The sequence below is a fragment of the Coturnix japonica genome, chromosome 6, assembly GCF_001577835.2.
Source record: "Coturnix japonica isolate 7356 chromosome 6, Coturnix japonica 2.1, whole genome shotgun sequence".
In the NCBI taxonomy this organism is placed as follows: Eukaryota; Metazoa; Chordata; class Aves; order Galliformes; family Phasianidae; genus Coturnix; species Coturnix japonica.
This window is the reverse complement of record NC_029521.1, coordinates 26,005,145-26,022,390: the sequence shown is the minus strand read 5'-3', so window position 1 is coordinate 26,022,390 and position 17,246 is coordinate 26,005,145. Positions and strand designations below refer to the sequence as shown.

The 17,246-nt window shown below is 42.0% G+C and overlaps 1 protein-coding gene and 1 long non-coding RNA gene across 2 annotated transcripts in view; one reads left to right on the top strand and one right to left on the bottom strand.

Moving 5' to 3' along the window:
• The first annotated feature begins 1,397 nt into the window (after positions 1–1,397).
• PDZD8 (PDZ domain containing 8) overlaps positions 1,398–17,246 on the top strand; it is a 43,730-nt gene continuing 27,881 nt past the window's right edge. The window contains exons 1-2 of the mRNA XM_015867462.2: positions 1,398–2,413; positions 15,627–15,749. Of these exons, the coding sequence (XP_015722948.1) occupies positions 1,539–2,413; positions 15,627–15,749 (998 nt within the window). The 5' untranslated portion in view covers positions 1,398–1,538. The remainder of the gene's footprint in view (positions 2,414–15,626; positions 15,750–17,246) is intronic.
• Positions 5,406–8,769, bottom strand: LOC116653607. Its single transcript, XR_004307746.1, has 4 exons — positions 8,681–8,769; positions 6,965–7,100; positions 6,003–6,126; positions 5,406–5,487 (listed from the first exon to the last, which is right to left on the bottom strand). It is a non-coding gene; the product is annotated as an uncharacterized LOC116653607 (long non-coding RNA).

Genomic DNA, 17,246 nt, shown 5'->3' with positions numbered 1-17,246 from the left:
GGTCTAACTTATGCATGTGCAGCATCCTATTTAATAATTCACAGCTGTACAAAGAACAAGCAGGTGAGTATATTCCATACAGCTGTACAAAGCTCTGTGTAACCAGAGTGGAAACCAAATGACTGCACACACCTTTCTATTTATCCAGACCTCTAAAAAATGCAAACAGTAATTTCTAATCTGAAACCAAAGCCATGCATGCCTCGAGGCCCTTTCCAGATGGTAAGAAGACAAACCCTTCCTCCCTTTTATACAACATAAGGTTGTTTTCTCTCTAGAATAGTTTCAATCTGACGTAATGTTACACAACATTTTTGCACGTCCTTTTTGCACTCGTGTTCATAATCTCCGCTGCTAATTCTGATATTGTTGAAAATGCTGAAACCCACCCAATTCTTGCTTCACAACGTGTCTCCAAGATCACACAGCTCTTGATAAAAACACTCCTGGGAAAGGATAAAAGTGATCACTGAGCTCAGTGCTTCAGACTCTTAAGCTGCCATCAGGTGTGTAAAATGTGCCAGTTTTTCTTCTTTGCTTGTTTAACAGAAGAAAAAGCTCAAATGAAATACCTGCTTTTTTTTTTTTTTACCTGGTGTTCCTCCTGACCCCAAAGCTGTTATTGCCTCTCTGAATATATTATTCCTTTCCTGAAAAGCCATTTAGTTGCAAATCCAAACACTTTCTTACTGCATATGCCCATATTAGCCATGGTAAAGGCTTATAACAGAGCAGATCAAATTCTCTACTGATGACCTTGCTGGTATTTCTATAGAAATTGCTCTGTTAAACACCCAGCCATTTCAACTTCCAGTCACAAGACCTTATAAAAAATTCATACGCCGAAAATCTCTAGTTTCAAACCACAGCTCTGCATCATTAAGAGCTTTTCAATCCCATAGACATTATGAAAGGGGGGGGGGGGGGGGGGAGGGCAGTTTTATCTTCCCAGAGCTTCAGTTTCACATTTACTCCTCCTTCTGCCTGCACTTTTAAGTAGCTCTGGATGGAGGGAGGCAAAAATATGTGATCTGAAGAGCACAGGGACAGGTTTATACCCCATCACCGATGGGAGAACTTGAGAACAAGCTGTACTTCGAGGTTTAGCCCCAAACTTCAATCAGAAACAGGAAGCAGCGAAGGGGCTTTGAAGGAATCCCGGCAGCTCCGTGTATCCCGAGGGGATTTCAGGATCTCCAGAGGGGTTTCACCCACAACCCACCAACCAACCACCCCTTAATGACAGCCCCATAACAACCCCATAACAACCCGTGTACCCCAACCCCATCCCCTCCGCTCCCACCCCCGCGCATGCTCACGCCGCACAGTGACGCCATACCTACGGGGCCTCCCTCTCTCCACCAATAGCGTTGCTCGGAGGCCGAGCTGGCCCCGCCCCCTCCGCCCTGCCGCCGCCGCCGCCGCCGCCGGGCCGGGCCGCCGCGGGGTGGACCCGGATGAGGCGGCGGCCGGCAGCCGGTAACCTCGGGCCGTTAAACGCGAGGCCGTGAGGGGAGGGAGGCGAGCTGGGGGCGAGGATGCTGCCGCTGTACACCATCTTGCTCTCGGCTCTGGCCGGCTGTTTCCTCACGCTGCTATTACAGCTGCTGCTCCTTTATAGGAAAACCCCGGAGCCTCCCGGTGGGACCGGAGCTGACGACGGCCTCGTCTATGCTCGTGTCGCGGTTGGCCGCAGTCTGAAGGACTATCTGCATGGCACCGAGCCCGCGGGCAGCCAGGCCGCACCGGAGCCGGCCCCGGCCTTGGCCTCGGCCCCTGCCCCCTCAGCGGGCCCGGAGCCCGGCACCAAGCAGACCCAGCAGCCGGAGCCCGGCCCGGAGCCTTCATCCAGCGAGGAGACGTGCCATTTCCTCAACGCCATCTTCCTCTTCCTCTTCAGGGAGCTCCGGGATACGGCCCTGGTGAGGAACTGGGTGATCAAAAAGATCAAAGTGGAGTTCGAGGAGCTGCTGCAGACCAAGATGACGGGGAAGGTGTTGGAAGGGTTGAGCCTCCGGGAGGTGTATCTGGGCAACGTCCTGCCCGTCTTTAAGGCTGTCCGGCTCATCCGGCCCGTGGTGTTCAGTGAGGAGGGCTGCCCCGATGAGCTGAGCTTCGAGGTGGACCTGGAATACAATGGCGGTTTCCACCTGGCCATCGATGCAGACCTGGTCTTTGGCAAGTCAGCCTACCTCTTTGTCAAGCTGTCCCAGGTGATGGGCAAATTGAAGCTGGTCTTCACGCGCCTGCCCTTCACGCACTGGTACTTCTCCTTCATGGATGACCCCGTTGTTGTCTTCGAAGTCAAGTCGCAGTTTGAAGGGAGGCCCATGCCTCAGCTCACTTCCATCATTGTCAATCAATTCAAGAAGGTTATCAAGCGCAAACACACCCTGCCCAATTACAAAATCAGGTAAGAGATGGCCTGTGCCCACAACGTTACTTGGGGAGGAGAGTGTTGGAGTTGATGTTATGTTCTTTATGGAGATTTTGGAAAGGGTCCAGAGGAGTCCAGAGGAGGGCCACAAAGATGATCAGGGGGCTGGAGCACCTCCCCTATGAGGACAGGCTGAGGGAGTTGGGTTTGTTCAGCCTGGAGAAGAGAAGGTTGCGGGGTGACCTCATTGCAGCCTTTCAGTACCTGAAGGGAACTTACTGCCAGGAGGGGAGTAAACTCTTGGAAAGGGCTGATAATAGCAGGACACGGGGAAATGGTTTTAAGTTGAAGGAGGGAAGATTTAGGTTGGATGTTAGGGGAAAGTTCTTTACTAGAAGGGTGGTTAGGTCCTGGAACAGGCTGCCCAGTGAGGTTGTGGATGCCCCGTCCTTGGAGGTGTTCAAGGCCAGGTTGGACGGGGCCCTGGGCAACCTGATCTAGTAAAGGTGTATGTTTGGTGGCCCTGCTAGGCAGGGGGGTTGGAACTACATGATCCTTGAGGTCCCTTCCAACCCGGGTAATTCTGTGATTCTGTGATTCTGTGATTCTTAGTAGTGTCACACCTACTGTAAAGTGAGATTTCTGTCAGTGTTTCTGCATCTGGGGTGCTTGTGCACTGCTTATTGATAACACTTTCTGTGAAGTTAGGCATGGATTTGCAACAGGTGGAAGAAACCATTGCACAGAGACTGCAACAAACCCCAAAAACATGCAGAACTAAGTGCTGGAGATATTATGTGCCAGGTTCTGTCAGGTGTCCAACAACCAGATTATGATCACCTTTGGGAAAGGCAGAACGCTGGCTCTGTGGGACAGCACATGGCCTGGGGGTGGCCTTCTGCTGCTGGTCAACCACCTTGGCCAGAGCTGTGGATGATGCTTGTCCAGAGAGAGACAAGGGTTTTGTTGCTTAATGTGAGACAGGAATAAGCCCTCACTCTAGGGAATATTTCTGGAATCACATGATAAGCAGCGCCTTCCTCCTTCCGGTTTGCTTTATTTCTTCAGCAACTTTGTTGAAGTGTAGAAGCTGACAGGGGTTGTGTTGCTACTGTTGCGGTAAAGCTTTGGGGAACTTCTTGTTTGGATGTTTGTTTGGTTTGGTTTTTGCTTTTTAAGCTGAAATGTTTGAAAAGGCAGATGTTGCAGCACGTGCAATGCTAAGTTCAGGGATGTTTCTGTAGTAAAGTGGCAGGCAGCATCGATTTGATTCCACCTTGAGTTCTGATTTGAAAGATAAATACTGCCTTGCCTCTGTCCAGGTATACAATCTTCCCCTTATCTCAAGTATCTTAATGCTCTTAGGATAGGATGTTTCCTTTCTCTCTGGTTCATTTCTTGTAGCTCTTGTTACTTTTTAAGGAAGGATTTTTGTTGACTGCATTCTTCTCCAATAAGCCTTTTCTCTGAGATTCCTCAGGCGTGACTAACTGAAAATGCCTGTTTGAAGTGTAATTAGCAGTGTCATAATATTAAAGGCTTTTCAGCTGGTTCTTCTGCCATCTAATTTAGAAGGGTTCTCATGTAAAATATCCAAGACTTAGAAAGTCCTCAGGGGGCAGTAGGTGGTTTCTTAAAGTAACGCAGTGGTCCTTTGAGACTTCAGGGTACTGAATTGTTGTTTGGAAGGTCCTGGGCAGCAGTGAGGTTATCAAGAGCAAGGTCACTGCCATCCTTTTGCTGTTTTGGAAAGAGACTGAAGCTGCTTGATGTGGAAAAGAGCCCAAAGGAGGGGCTTGGGGGAGCCCAGTCTCAGTGACAGTGAGCATTCTCAGCATACCTAGAAGTAACAAGTAGAGTAAATAATCTTTATGCTCTCCAGACAAGTTTCTAGCCTGTCTATGGAAGCAGTGATGATGTGCTCTTCCCCCTAGCAGCAGGATAAAGGCTTCTTTGCTCTTCCTTTGGGAGATTCACCTGGACAGCAGGTCTTTCTTCTTGTATAGATATAGAGGATTGTCAATATATTTCTCAAACATTCTGCAGTATTCATCATGTGGGAGCTACTGGTATGTTAAAGAGACTGGAGGGGAGAAAGGAAAGAAGCAGAGCTCATGGTTTGGGCCAGAAATGAGTAGAAGTGTTTGAAGACAGAAGCTTAACTGATACTGAGAGCAACACAAGACACATAAATTGTTATAAAACTGAATAGTTAACTTATTTTAGAACGTTTGTTCTCTTTAACTTGTCAGGAGCTGGGAATTTGAGAATGCTGGAGAGGAAAACATTGTCACAGCTGATTCACACACAGGGTAGTTGGCTTGTTTGTACAGGGTGCCAGATGTTCAGTGGTGCCCAACCCTGTGTTTGATGCTTTTCTCCTTTATGTTTTATTTCATGTTCTGCATATGAAATTCTGACCCACTGTGTTGCAATGGGGTGGGGGGAGGCAGGAGACTGAGCATATAATGCCTGTTGATGAAATTACCTTAAGTAATGAAGACTGGATCATGGGCATTATGTTTAGAACTTTGCCTTTGACATTAACTAGTGGGACTGCAGACCCAGTTCCTTCATGGAGACCTTTAGGCTCATTATTTATGAACCCTTGGGCTGTCCACATGCATCTGAAATGTTATGGAGCACGTTGTATGAGTTTGTTTAGCTAGATCCCTAGACAGCAGAAGTAACTAACAGAGAAGTAGTGACAGGGCACTCTTACATGATGGTATAATTGAGAGTTAAGGCATTCAGGCTTGTGTGATATGGAGAATTTATTTGGAAAATCTAGTTACCTGTTAAAAAGACACAAAACTTGGTATTTGTAATAGAAAGTAAGTAATAATTTGTACTTACATGGTTTATGTATTCTTAGAAGTATTCCTTACCAAAGAGCATGAAGAAGTCAGGACAGTTTCACAACTGCTTAATAACCTGCTACCTTCAAACTTCGCAATCTCTTAAATGCTGGGGATGTGCTCATCCTCTCTCCATTCTTTTCATATGGTCTATATGCTTCTTGTTTAGTACCTGGTGCTCACGTCTGTGTTTAGTTCAAAGTCTTGCTCCAGTAACTGTAAATAAATCTTTGAATAGCAGTGATTACAATCCTGTAAACAAAAATAGGCAAGAAAACAGTGATTACTAATACCACCTTCTTTCAGATCATCCACTGCCAAGAGTGGCTTTTGTACACTGCACATAGCTGCAATGTGAATGTGGAATAAGGCTTCATGTGTTCCTGATGCACTCTATATCTATGAGGGATGCAATGTGTGTTTCAAAATTCACTTAGCACAGCGTGTACAAGTTTCTCTATAAAAGCAATTGCCTGCTAATTGAAAAAGGAAGGATGCAGTTTGTCTAAACAAATAAATAGTAATCTGTGTTTTATTCTAATAGCGTGTAATCGCTTTGCTTTGGCTCTTGAAGAAATGTATTAATATCTGGGATCGCTCATTTTGAAGCAGCAAGTGTCTGTGCTCTTGTTTATGCTGTTGGAGGTGTTACAGGTTCACTTCTTAGTTCTCTAATGAGCTTACACCTTGCTCATTAACCTGCTTATTGGTGGCAACCTTGATATTTCATGTCAGGTGTGTAGTTACACTAATTACACTGTACTTACAAGCCTGTTCTTAAGTCAGCTGTAGGTTTGTACAGGTTCTGATTTCTTTGTGTGGGTTTCAAGGAGCTTTGGTTCTCGTTTCATTATGGATGGCGGTTCTTTGTTTTTTTCTGGCTCTAGACAACTGAAATACACGTTTCTGTGACAAACACATGGGAAGAGCTTTGTATCTATAAAGGGAAAGGAGGAAGTACTTGCTATTTATTTTCCCTCCCTAAGTGAGTTTCAAAGTGTTTCCCCATCAGTGATGTCAAAATTCTGGCAGCCGTTGTTGTTCCCTTAGTTTAAGGTCTTTCAAGTTCATCCATTTAGATCCTAAGCAGCTTACGCATTGTCAAAGCAGTGGGGGAGTTCTGTATATTTTAAGAACTCTTTGTATCTCTATTCCTTATGGTAAAAAAAGAACTCGAAGATTTCAGTATGGATATTAGGTTGTTTGAGGAAGTGCATTTAGCTTTAATTTAATGCATGCTATCGGAGTGGAGTTGCTCTTTCTTCAGAAGTAATCTCACAAAGGATTACTTCAACATTTTTATGTTAGATATTAATTAAGTGACCACCTGAAGTCTTTTCCAATGCGTATTATCCTTTCAGCTGGTCATTTGCACTATAATTAGGTACCTTAAATAGTTTTCTGCTTTATTTGTAAGCTGCAGCTCTATTGAATGTCAGTGGTGAGAACCATGAGACAAACTTATTTTAATTTACCATTACAGAATGCAATTTGAGGGTTACACAGCAATTTCTTATTTCTGGCAAAACAGAAGCTGAGATGTAATGCAAGTAGCTATTGATTGGGGAACGTTTCTTATAATAGAGATGACTTCATAATTTGGCAGTAGAGGTATTGGAAGAAGTATAAAATGTATCTCTATTTTTCATAAGATGAAGTTATTTTAACAAGAAATACTCATTGTGAGCATTTCTGATTTAAGAAATCAGCTGTCAATAGAAATACCTACTTTATAGCTTCTGCCAAGTTAGTGGATGTGAAGATTCTTTTCCTGGGTTGATTTGTTCTGTAGTTGTGATATGAACTTCTCCTACCGGTTAGAGCTGTAGGGATGCACCTATTTGAATGAAGTTCTCATTCCTGTTCTGCAAGAAGGAAGGAATTATTATTCTGTTAATATATCACCATGTTCCTGCCCATTCTAGGTAGAAAAATAAAAGGACCACATATATATATGTGTGTGTGTGTGTGTGTGTGTGTTATATATTACTTTTAACTCTTATAAAATCAGGTGATAGAGAAGCTCTGTGATGCTTGTGGGCTTTCAGATTGTTCCAGAGAGTTGATGTTCTAAATGATGCCAGCACAGACACTTGTTCTGCTGCTGACAGAGCAGTGCTAATTGGGATCAGTAGATCTGTCTGTAGACAGCAGTTTCATGCTTGGAAGATTATCTTTGTAGTGCACGGACAAGTAATTATTTGTACAGAACGTAGAGAAGTAGATCTGCTGGTAACTTGACACGTAGTAAACAAACCTAAGCCCTGGAACCCTAAATATGTTGTTTGCTTCTTCAAAGTGCTGCAGGTACAGAAGGGAGCTGTGTATAGTACTGTACTATATGCACTATACTGAAGCTGTGTATGGTCAAGCACTTGGGTGTTGGGATATTCTGAGTAACAGGCCACAGTACAGGCAGTTCTGTGCTCTTCAGTATCCACGGGTAGGTAGGAGCCTGGGGAAGTTCAATAGGCTGCAGTAGCACTGGTGTAACTGTGCTGTTCCAGCTGATGGGAAGCTTGGGCTCCTGCTGCTGTGCTGCTGGAGCTGCTAGTCCTTTCATGTTATGGGGTTTCAAAGGGAAACTGCTTGTTCTGCATTCCTGCACAGATCGCCTCAAGTCACCCAGTATGCTCCTGTGTTTACAGTTCGTGTTCATGCTTGTTTGATTTAAAACTATTTTAACGTTTGATATTATAGGAGATCTTAAATTTAGAACTGCTACTGGGATTAATAAGCTTTATTGCTAAAACGTGTATGAAGGGGACAATGTTCCATATGTAAGCGATTTGTTAATTTAATGGATAAGCTGTGCCATCCTGATCTCTAAAATGCATCAGTTGCTGTAATACAAAACCATTAGCACGGTGATCTCAAGCTGCACTCTTGTCCAGAAGAAAGCAGTGATAGCTGGGAGCAAACAGCTTTTTCAGCAGGTTTTATTTGGGGTGCTGCATGAATTCAACGCTTTGCTTGTGACAGCAAGGGTAAGTTTGCGTTTTGGAAATGAGTGTGGCTGCCAGTTTGCATGGCAGGGACTTGGGGTCGTTATTTTGTACAAGCATTTCTCAGGGTGACAGTAATGTACTAAGCTGAACTAACCGCGGCATTTCTTCAGCTGGGTTGTTTCTGCTATAGTCTCCGAGCTTCTAGTTAAAAACTTGCTGCTGGAATGTTGTCTGAGTTCAGAGACACAAGGAAGATCCATACAGGTTTTGGAAATGTTTCTTGTCGATATTTAACTTTACTGTGTAACGAGTGGCAGTAATTTCAATAGCCAAATAAATCCAGGCTAAAATACCTTACTTCAAAATGCTCTGTGTGAGATGAGAGGCTTTTCAACTCTGAGTTGGACTCGAGAGGGCTGTTTTTCTTGGCTACTTTTTCTGTATTGTGCAGGTGCTGTAATTTATTTTACCCTTAGAACTACATGGGAACTGCTTACCTCTATAACGTATTGATTGCACTGTTCAGCTTGTCGCTGTGCTGTTGTTCAGCAGGATGGTCTGTGAGGAGCAGTGCACTCAGCCCCTCTCCATTAAGGCTGATCTGTGTAATGGAAATTATTGCTGTGCTAGAGCTCCAATATTGTTTTCATGTTTCCAGAAACTTATCTGACATTGTAAAAATCTGCCTGAAAAAATAAATAAAAGAATATTGCAGAGATCAGCTGGTGATAGATTTAATTGGACTATTATGTGTGCTCAGGAACTGTAGTTAATTGCCAGATAAGACGGGCATAAAGCCACTTTTTGACAATCGGAAAAGGTTTTTCTTAGGAGAAATTTTGCATTTGTTGAAGTATAAAATTTGCCAGAGCCTGGAAAATGCCCATTCAGAAGGATATGGGTACAAGTATTATGGTTTGCTTTTATAATGGCACTAAGTACAACATTATACATTGGCAACATAATGATGATGTTGATACTTAGAGTAACAAATAAATGATTTTACAAACTTTGAAACCTCCCCTGCCAGATAAACTTCTACACCGAGTTTGAAATATAAGCACTAAAGTAGACTTTTAGATGAATAGCAGTTGTGTAGTAAATAAACTAAAGCCTTATTTCTGTTTGCCTTAGCTAGAATAGGATGAGTGGAAGTTGAAGATCATAGTCTTGCAGCGACGTAATAGAAGCCTTCATGGGGTTGTTTGAATGTGAATGATCTGGCGTTGTGAATGCTTCCAGAGCAATTAAACAAGGGAAATGATGCAGTCTGGTTCTGGAAACTTCACAACAGCTTGTTGGATTTTGTTGCTGTTTTGTTTTCCCAAATAACTCCACATACTTCGGGCAATATGGCAGAATAAACAAAACAAAACTTCTGATGTTGCCAAGGAAAGAGCCCAGTGGGTTACAAGGGGAGGTGGGGTGGGAACAGCAGTGCTTGTCAGTAGTATTGTTTTAAAACAATAGCACAAAAACTGAGATTTTTTTCTGTTCTTTTGAAAGAAAGAGCAAATTAGAGAAAATACCCAAATTCATTATGGGAGGAGGTTATGGTAATTGGAGCAGCTGCTTCTTGTAGATGTAATCACAAGTCGCAGCCGATGTGCCACGAGTGGTGCAGGGTTTGTAAGGTGCAGGAATCCCTCCTGATAATTCATCTTGTACCCCTTTCCTACACATGGTCATAAGCAGCGATGCTGCAGGGCACATCCAGATAGGACAGCTGTATTATTTGGGCTGCTTTGCTTACAGCAAGGGCTCATTTCTAAACTGCTCTCAGTCACACATCTCCCAAATCAGAGCCGTTTCAGCTGGTAAATGTGCTTGATGGGATGCCCTCCCCACTGCCATTGTCCAGTTAGCTGGGCTGTGGCTGAAACGGGTCCTTGGTTGCTGCTGTTTGCAATAATGTTTTAAGGTGAGCCTCAGTCATCTCAGCTTTGAAACAGGGTAATGTTGGTTGGAGCTTGGTTAGCTTCAACGCTTTGGAAGATTGCAGGGTGTAAATGGGACCATCGTCAGTGTTGTCAGAAGTGACTAGATCGATGTAAATTGAGGAGAAGCTTTGGTACTTCATACATTTTTAAAGCTAAATGGAGAGTGGGGTTAAACCTTGCAAGATATGATGTCTAGAATTCAAAACACTCACAAAGAGTTTTTCCGCTTCTGGTTTTTGGCTCTCAGAGGCTGCCTTCAGAGTGAAAGAAGGTGATTTTTCTGGCCTCTCCAATGGCTGTTTGAGAGGGTGTCAGTAGTTTTTATGTGTGCTGGTGTTTAGGGCAGAGGACCAAAACTCTCCATCTCAGTGGGTGAGTCGTGCTCCGAGCTGGGATTTCTGTTTGAACACCAGCATCATTTCCTTCTGACCAGAGCTGCATAGAAGTGGTATTTGTAGAGAGGTTTGAGACCTCCTTATGGGGGAGTATGTCTGATTTGGGGCACTTTAGGGATGATGATACCACTGTACGGAAGGAGACTGTAGTCTAAATGTGTGAAACATATCTGAAGAAAAATCCTTCCAACTTGAACTATTCCATCATTTGATTAAAAACAATAAATAGGATTCTTCTGTTTTTCTGAGGTCTTGACTTAAAAAGTAACTGTAGTTACACTGAGATCTTCCACGTATGAGCCTCCCATGTCCATAGCAGAATATCCTGTAACACAGTGGGTGGACTGCTAGGAGGCATTTGCAGTTTTCCTTATAACTCCCAAGAAAAGAAACCTACTTTTATTGTAGTGATATTTCATGGGCTGGGGTTTTTTTTTAGGTGTGGGTAAAGCTCAAATGAGCCAATTTCCAGTTGAGTAAAGATGTATTTAGGGCTACTGAAGTCGTAGTAATTGGAATCGTGACAGTTATGGGGCTTTGGTCCTTGTGAATTCAGGGGAAGGTGGAGAATTGCATTTGCAAAACCTAAATTGCTACTTTACTAAAAAATAAAAAATAAAAAAGAAACAACCTTCACTCTATTAATGATTGTTTTCAAATAAGACAAGTTCTATGTTTAGTCTTCAGTGTGAAGAATAATATACACAGTTTGCAGTTTAATGCTAGCAAGCCTGAATGTAAGCTGCGAAGTGCTGGTAAAATCTCACTGATGTGGTCGTGCCCTTTTAGAAGTGGTCTGTAATATTTTAGAGTTTTTGTGGTGATAAACTTCAGCCTGAGTTACACACAGTGTAAGAGCAGAGGGTTCTTCCCCAGTGGCAGCAATTAAATGTAATTTGGTGTCGATCCATTTCTATATACGTACATTTTATAAACTCTGAAATGTGTAATTCTGTGAATCGGATTAAAACAAAAAAAGCCTGTCTCTAAAAGTCCCTTTGTATTTTATCCTGTAGTTTAATAAACCTTTTATATATAACCAAAAGGAAAATTAACAGTTACAAAAACTAAAATAGCAAATATTATTTCCACGACAGCAAAATCTTGAAGTGGTGTAACATTAAGGAGAGTAAATTGTTGTTTTACCAACCACGGTTCCACTTCAGGTTTTGATTCGTTTTTATACCTTGTGGCAAAAAAAAAAAGGTTGAAGCCTTGAAATGTACAGAAAATAGAGTTATGCTATAGAAATCCACATGTTTAACCAGCGGAGGCTTTTGTGATTTAATGTCTCTTTTTTGCCTTGTTTGTTAAGATTTAAGCGTTCACATAATGTGCTGTGACATAAATCTGTAACTTGATTTAAAAAATTCACAAACTAAGCAATGCTGAATCGTATTTTATGGCAGTGAATCCATGCTGGGATCCATAAAGCACAAGTGATTAATGCGGGCTTGAACAGATACCGGAGAGGTTTTATTCTGCTCGCTTACATGTTAAAATGTCCTTTGTAAAAGCAGAGAATGGTTTAAACATTGTGCGGTAGTTATTCTAGAGACATCTTCTCACTTGTGAACTGAAGCCTTGCTCTCTATGAATTGCTCACCTCCTCTTGCATTTAAAAATGAAGCTGTAAATCTGTTTGCTGAGGTAGGAAATGGGCTGCTGAGAGTTTCTCAATGTCTGCCTGTCTCTGCTGAGCCTTAACAAGGACTTTTGTGCTGGGATTCGGGATTTTCTTGACAGATGCAAACAGAATCACATAAGCCCTGGGTTATCTTTGGCTGGATAGCCTGATATTTAGTTATTTGTTTTAGATTTGTTCTTTTTTTTTCCATCGGTTCTTAATAGATTTCATCACATGACTAAAAATACTGTATTTAAGTAAGTTCTGGGGAAGCGCTCAATTTATCCGATCGGTTTCTCAAACTAAATTAAAGTGTAAAAGACTCCTGTCCTCTCTTCCGCTAACAGCTGGCCTGAGGAGCCCAAAACATTCAGTAGTGAACACAAATTGGTGTGAATGTGGATAAAGCATTTATAAAGTAAAGCAGCAAATGAGTCTTGCTCCTACCATGTAGGTGAGTGAGCGCCGCTCCACAGCAGGACTGGCAACTGGGAGGAAGAAAGAAGCCACTCAGGGGCTGAACCCCCCTCAGATGAAGGGAGCAAGTTTGATTTGTTTCTTTCAGATGCAGTTTTGATCTCAGGTGGTGATGAGAGCAAAGGAGCCCCTGAGGTGGCTTAGAAATGTGACATGAATCAAGTGGAGGGGTTCGTAGTGTGCAGGAGACACGCTGGCTGCAGGCAGGGTCTGGAAATGTTTTTGCTGTGCTTTGTGTGTGGAAGAGCTCAGCATTACGCTATTTTAAGTGTATCTATAATCCTGTCTATTAATTAACCGTATCTTAATTATCTTTCTATATAATCATCTGACCTAATTTCTCATGTGGAATTACTTCGTTGTTGTTTTGCAGTATTTATCAAAATGTGTAGATGCAATGAAAGCTTGCCCAGGAGATCCAGCTAGCAGCTCAGTTTAGAAGCATCTTTTAATTCTTACAAGTAGATTTTGATAACTTTTCCTCAGCGTTGCACTGCCAGCAGAGCCCGACATTCCCCAAACCTGCTGTAATAGCTTGTACCTTCTTCCCAGCCTGCAGCAATCAGAGGACCCACTGCAGACCCGTTTCTTATGGGCTTGTTTCATAAAGCTTTATATTCATTTTGCATGGTTCTAGACAGGGAAGTGAGATGCTGCCTGTTCTGTGCTGCTCTGACCCTGGCAGCAGCAGAGCTGCGGCTGCAGGCAGTGGTGCTTTAGAAGGCTGCATGACTTCTAGGCTTTCCCTACCATGGGGGAGAACATGGGATAGCTGTTAGGGCACGAGTGTGGGTTGCAGGCTGTCCACAGGCCAGTGGAAATAAGTAGTGTATTAGGGTTTCTTGCAGAGGAAATGAGTTTTATCGGTAAGAACATGAACATAAACACTTGTTGTAACTTAAGAATTTTGTTGAGGGCTTTTTCAGTCAATATTTATAGGAAATATAACAACCAAAAGTCTGACATATACTCCTAAGTGTTTTACATGTTACTGTAGGTAACTGCATTGGCATTTCAGATTCTATCCTCTCTTTGATTCACTCACTGGTGAATTCATTTAGAAATATATATAAAAGAAATCAAAATTTTAGTTAATATTGTCTCCATCTAATGAAACAAAAGCTTATTCTGGGGATTATTTCATCATTCCATGTTGTAGTAAATGATTGCAGTGTGTTGTATTTAACCCTGTGTTCTGAAACTACTACTTTAGAGTCTACATCTTTGACTCAATCAAATGTTTGATTATTTTATTTCATTCTTGCTGTTTTCTCAGTATTGTAACTAAATTTATCCAGACTTTTTTTCCCTCCCCTCCAATATCCTGCAGAGTGTTTGATATGCGTGAGGGAAGAGTCTTACACCAGAAGATAAGGAAAGTGATTGAAACATACTGGACCCTTTCTGTTCCTCCCTCTCCCCCACTCTATATCCCCCCCCCCCCCCCCCCCCCCCAGCAGTATTTGGGGCTGGTAGGTTATGGTACACTCAAATCTAAACTATGGCTGTTGTGATCTAAGTGCTTCATACTTTTTCCACACAAAATAATTGTATAAAGTTTTTAAATCAGAATGTTTTGACTTGAATGACTTCAAAGCTGCCTTCTTTCTGGAGAAGCTAATGAGAGAGAAACTTGGAACGAAATTAAAGCTAGAAATTGAATTGGATTTCAATAAAACAACTGCAGTGTTAAGATGGACTTATTCACAAGGAGAACAAAAGAAATGGCTCTCGTGGCTCTCTCTGAGGCTGGTGCTGGTACAGAACCGAAGTATCTCTGATATCTGTGATTCTATCTTGAACCAGAGTGCTGGGCTCCCTCCTGAAGAGTGTGGACAGTCAAAGGGCACTTCATGATTTATTTGAATTTCTGAGTCTCCACTTCAGATCCGTATGACTGTTTCCTGAACATATTTAGATCTCTGAATGTGACAAGCAGATGCTTCTGATAGTTAAGCAAACAGTGTTTGTGAAAGACTTCTTTCTTAGGAAATGGCAGATACATCCTGCAGGCAGCGATGTTTGCGCACTGCTATTTGCAAGTCATCTGTGCAGAACCACTCACTGGAAGGCTGTGTCAGTGACAGGATGGAAATCCAAGCCCTAGAAAGTGGTAGGAAATTAGCATTAAGTCAAAATGGAAAGAAGAAATTCCCTAGAAGTGCTTTTTCAAATGCTTTGTGTAAATACTGCTGCAGATTCCATAACAGTTTTCTGTTTCCAAGGACAAGCCCTTGCTGCCTGCCATCAGATGCTGACTGTGTCCCACGTCGGAGCCAGGGCAAGTGAGAAGGGAAGGCTGTGCTTAGAAATCAGTGTATTCTGCTCAGAAGGAGCGAGCTGTGTGGTGAGATAGTGCTTGTAAAACCCTGAGCATTTTGAACACGTCCTGCTTTCCATGAGAGTCGCGTGCAGGGATAAGGGAAATAAGGCTCAAGGAAAAAAAAATATGTTTCCTGTGTTTTCATTGTAGTTCCAGGAGAAGGGAAGAAAAGAACAATGACATGCTTTTCACAGAATGAAAGAAGTGCTAATCTGCGTAACTAAACCGTGCTGGTTCTTTAGGATTCTTCAGTTATCGCATCAATACTGAAATCATTTAGGGTTTAGTATCTCAATATCTTATTCACCTTTGAAAGCAGCGATGGCTTTCACTAATGATGAACTTAAAAATAAAGACTTGTCAAGGTATTTCGTACAAAAAGGACTCTTGTAATGTTTGCAGTCATTAATGTGTTCTGTGGGACTTCCTTATTCTCATAGTTGTTGGTGCTAGTAAATGTAACTCAGATTACACGTTGCAGTAAAGGTTGCTTACATGTTCTCTAGTCTTCTGCGTTCAGAAATTTTTATTAACTTTTTATTCCTTTTGAGCAATAAATATGAAGAAACAGCAGTTTTTCCTCTTGTGGAGCACTGAAGATTCTTTTCAATCCCGTTACCACTTCATAAGATGTGTGTTAAACTGGTTTACTTAATATGAATTCTCTTCTGTGTTTTTCAGGTACAAGCCTTTCTTTCCATTTCAAGTATCATCACCTGATGAGTACGAAGATCGAGACCTCTGTATACAGGATTTACCTCTGACAGAAGGTCGACTAAAAGTCACGTTAATTGAATGTACAAGGTATCTATTGTGGTCTTTTGCTTATCTTTATTAAGCAAATACATATACTTTGTAACCATAATTACAGCTGTAGGCCTGTACTGATTCAAGAAGTGGCATCTTTGGTGTAATGGTTGAGCTCCAGTTTAGAAATGTATTTTGAAAATAAAAATGTACAAATGAAAGTTGCTGCAAATTTGAGGCACTTCTGCATTGTGTGCATACAAATGGATTCTTATTTCTTATGAATGTAGTCTAGTTAGAGGCTCCTGTTTTCTTTTTGTTTGGATCTCTTTCAGGACAGTATACATGCTGTAATTATCCTATTGTATTATGCTGCAAGCACAGGGAATAATTGTTTCATTTGGTTTTACTTTGATCCAAATAACTTTCATGAGGCATAACTTACTGCCTTTATCTTGAACAAAATAATGGAAACGGACAAAATCTATTTTCTTTCTTTACTGGAGAGAATTCTGTTCTCTTTAAAACTGTGTGCAGGCTTCTTGTTTTGTTTGTTTTTGCCAGACTTCTTCGTTCTTGGTTTGTGTTAGATCGTATCTTAGTGTTTAGGCTTTGATCTATCCTTGTGCCATTGTGCTCCTTATTGACTAAACGCTGGTTTATGCTGATGTTGTTTTTAACTCTTCATTAGTTCTGCTACCCCGTGAGTTCCATTTAGCATGCTTTTTATTTTTTCTGTAGCCTTGTACAACCGTGCTGGAACCGTATTTGCTGTAATAATGTCTTTTATCAGTGCTACTTACCATTCAAAACAAGCTTCTAGAGAGTTATACTTCGAAGGACTGTGCAGTGCACAGCAGTGATCTTCAACACTTCTTTGGAAAGAACTGCTGCTTATCTGAGTTCCAAGCTTTGTGATATGTCCTCTATGAGCAAGCCAGTAATGCTAAATGATTTGGTACATTCCTTGGCTGTTAAGGGCCGTTCCTCTTCACCCATACTGAGTAAGGGAACTCTATCTCTTCACAGGTGGTATCCAATTTCAGTCCTGTACTGTGCTTGTTTTTATTATAATTGGACCCAAAATAACAACTTTTGAGCTCCATGCAGTTATTTTGGCTTTGGAGAGTCACTTTTAAGTTCTTTGTCTTTCCTGAATGTGAAATGCTGTGTAATATTGCCAGCATATCAGCAATGTTTTCTTTCTTCCCGTTACCTTCTAGAAGCCAGATTGCTCAGTTTGACATCATCATCTGACCTCTCAGTATTTTCAGCTGTCACACATGCTTATCAGATGGCAGGGAGAGGATGCAGTTGCTGGCTTGTCAGGCCTTTTAAGCTTCAGGTCTGATTTAATCTGACTTTTTTATGCTGCTTGGATTTTCTAGACACACGCTTGAGCAGACACATCTCAATCTAGATGTCTGTCTTTTGGTCCTGTAGTAATTCCTCGGATCTTCCAAGTGTCCATCCTTTTTAGAAATTAAACTTCTACAGCTGAGATCTGTAAAATGCTCCTGGAAGCGTATCTTCTCCTTACTTTGTAGCTGAAGA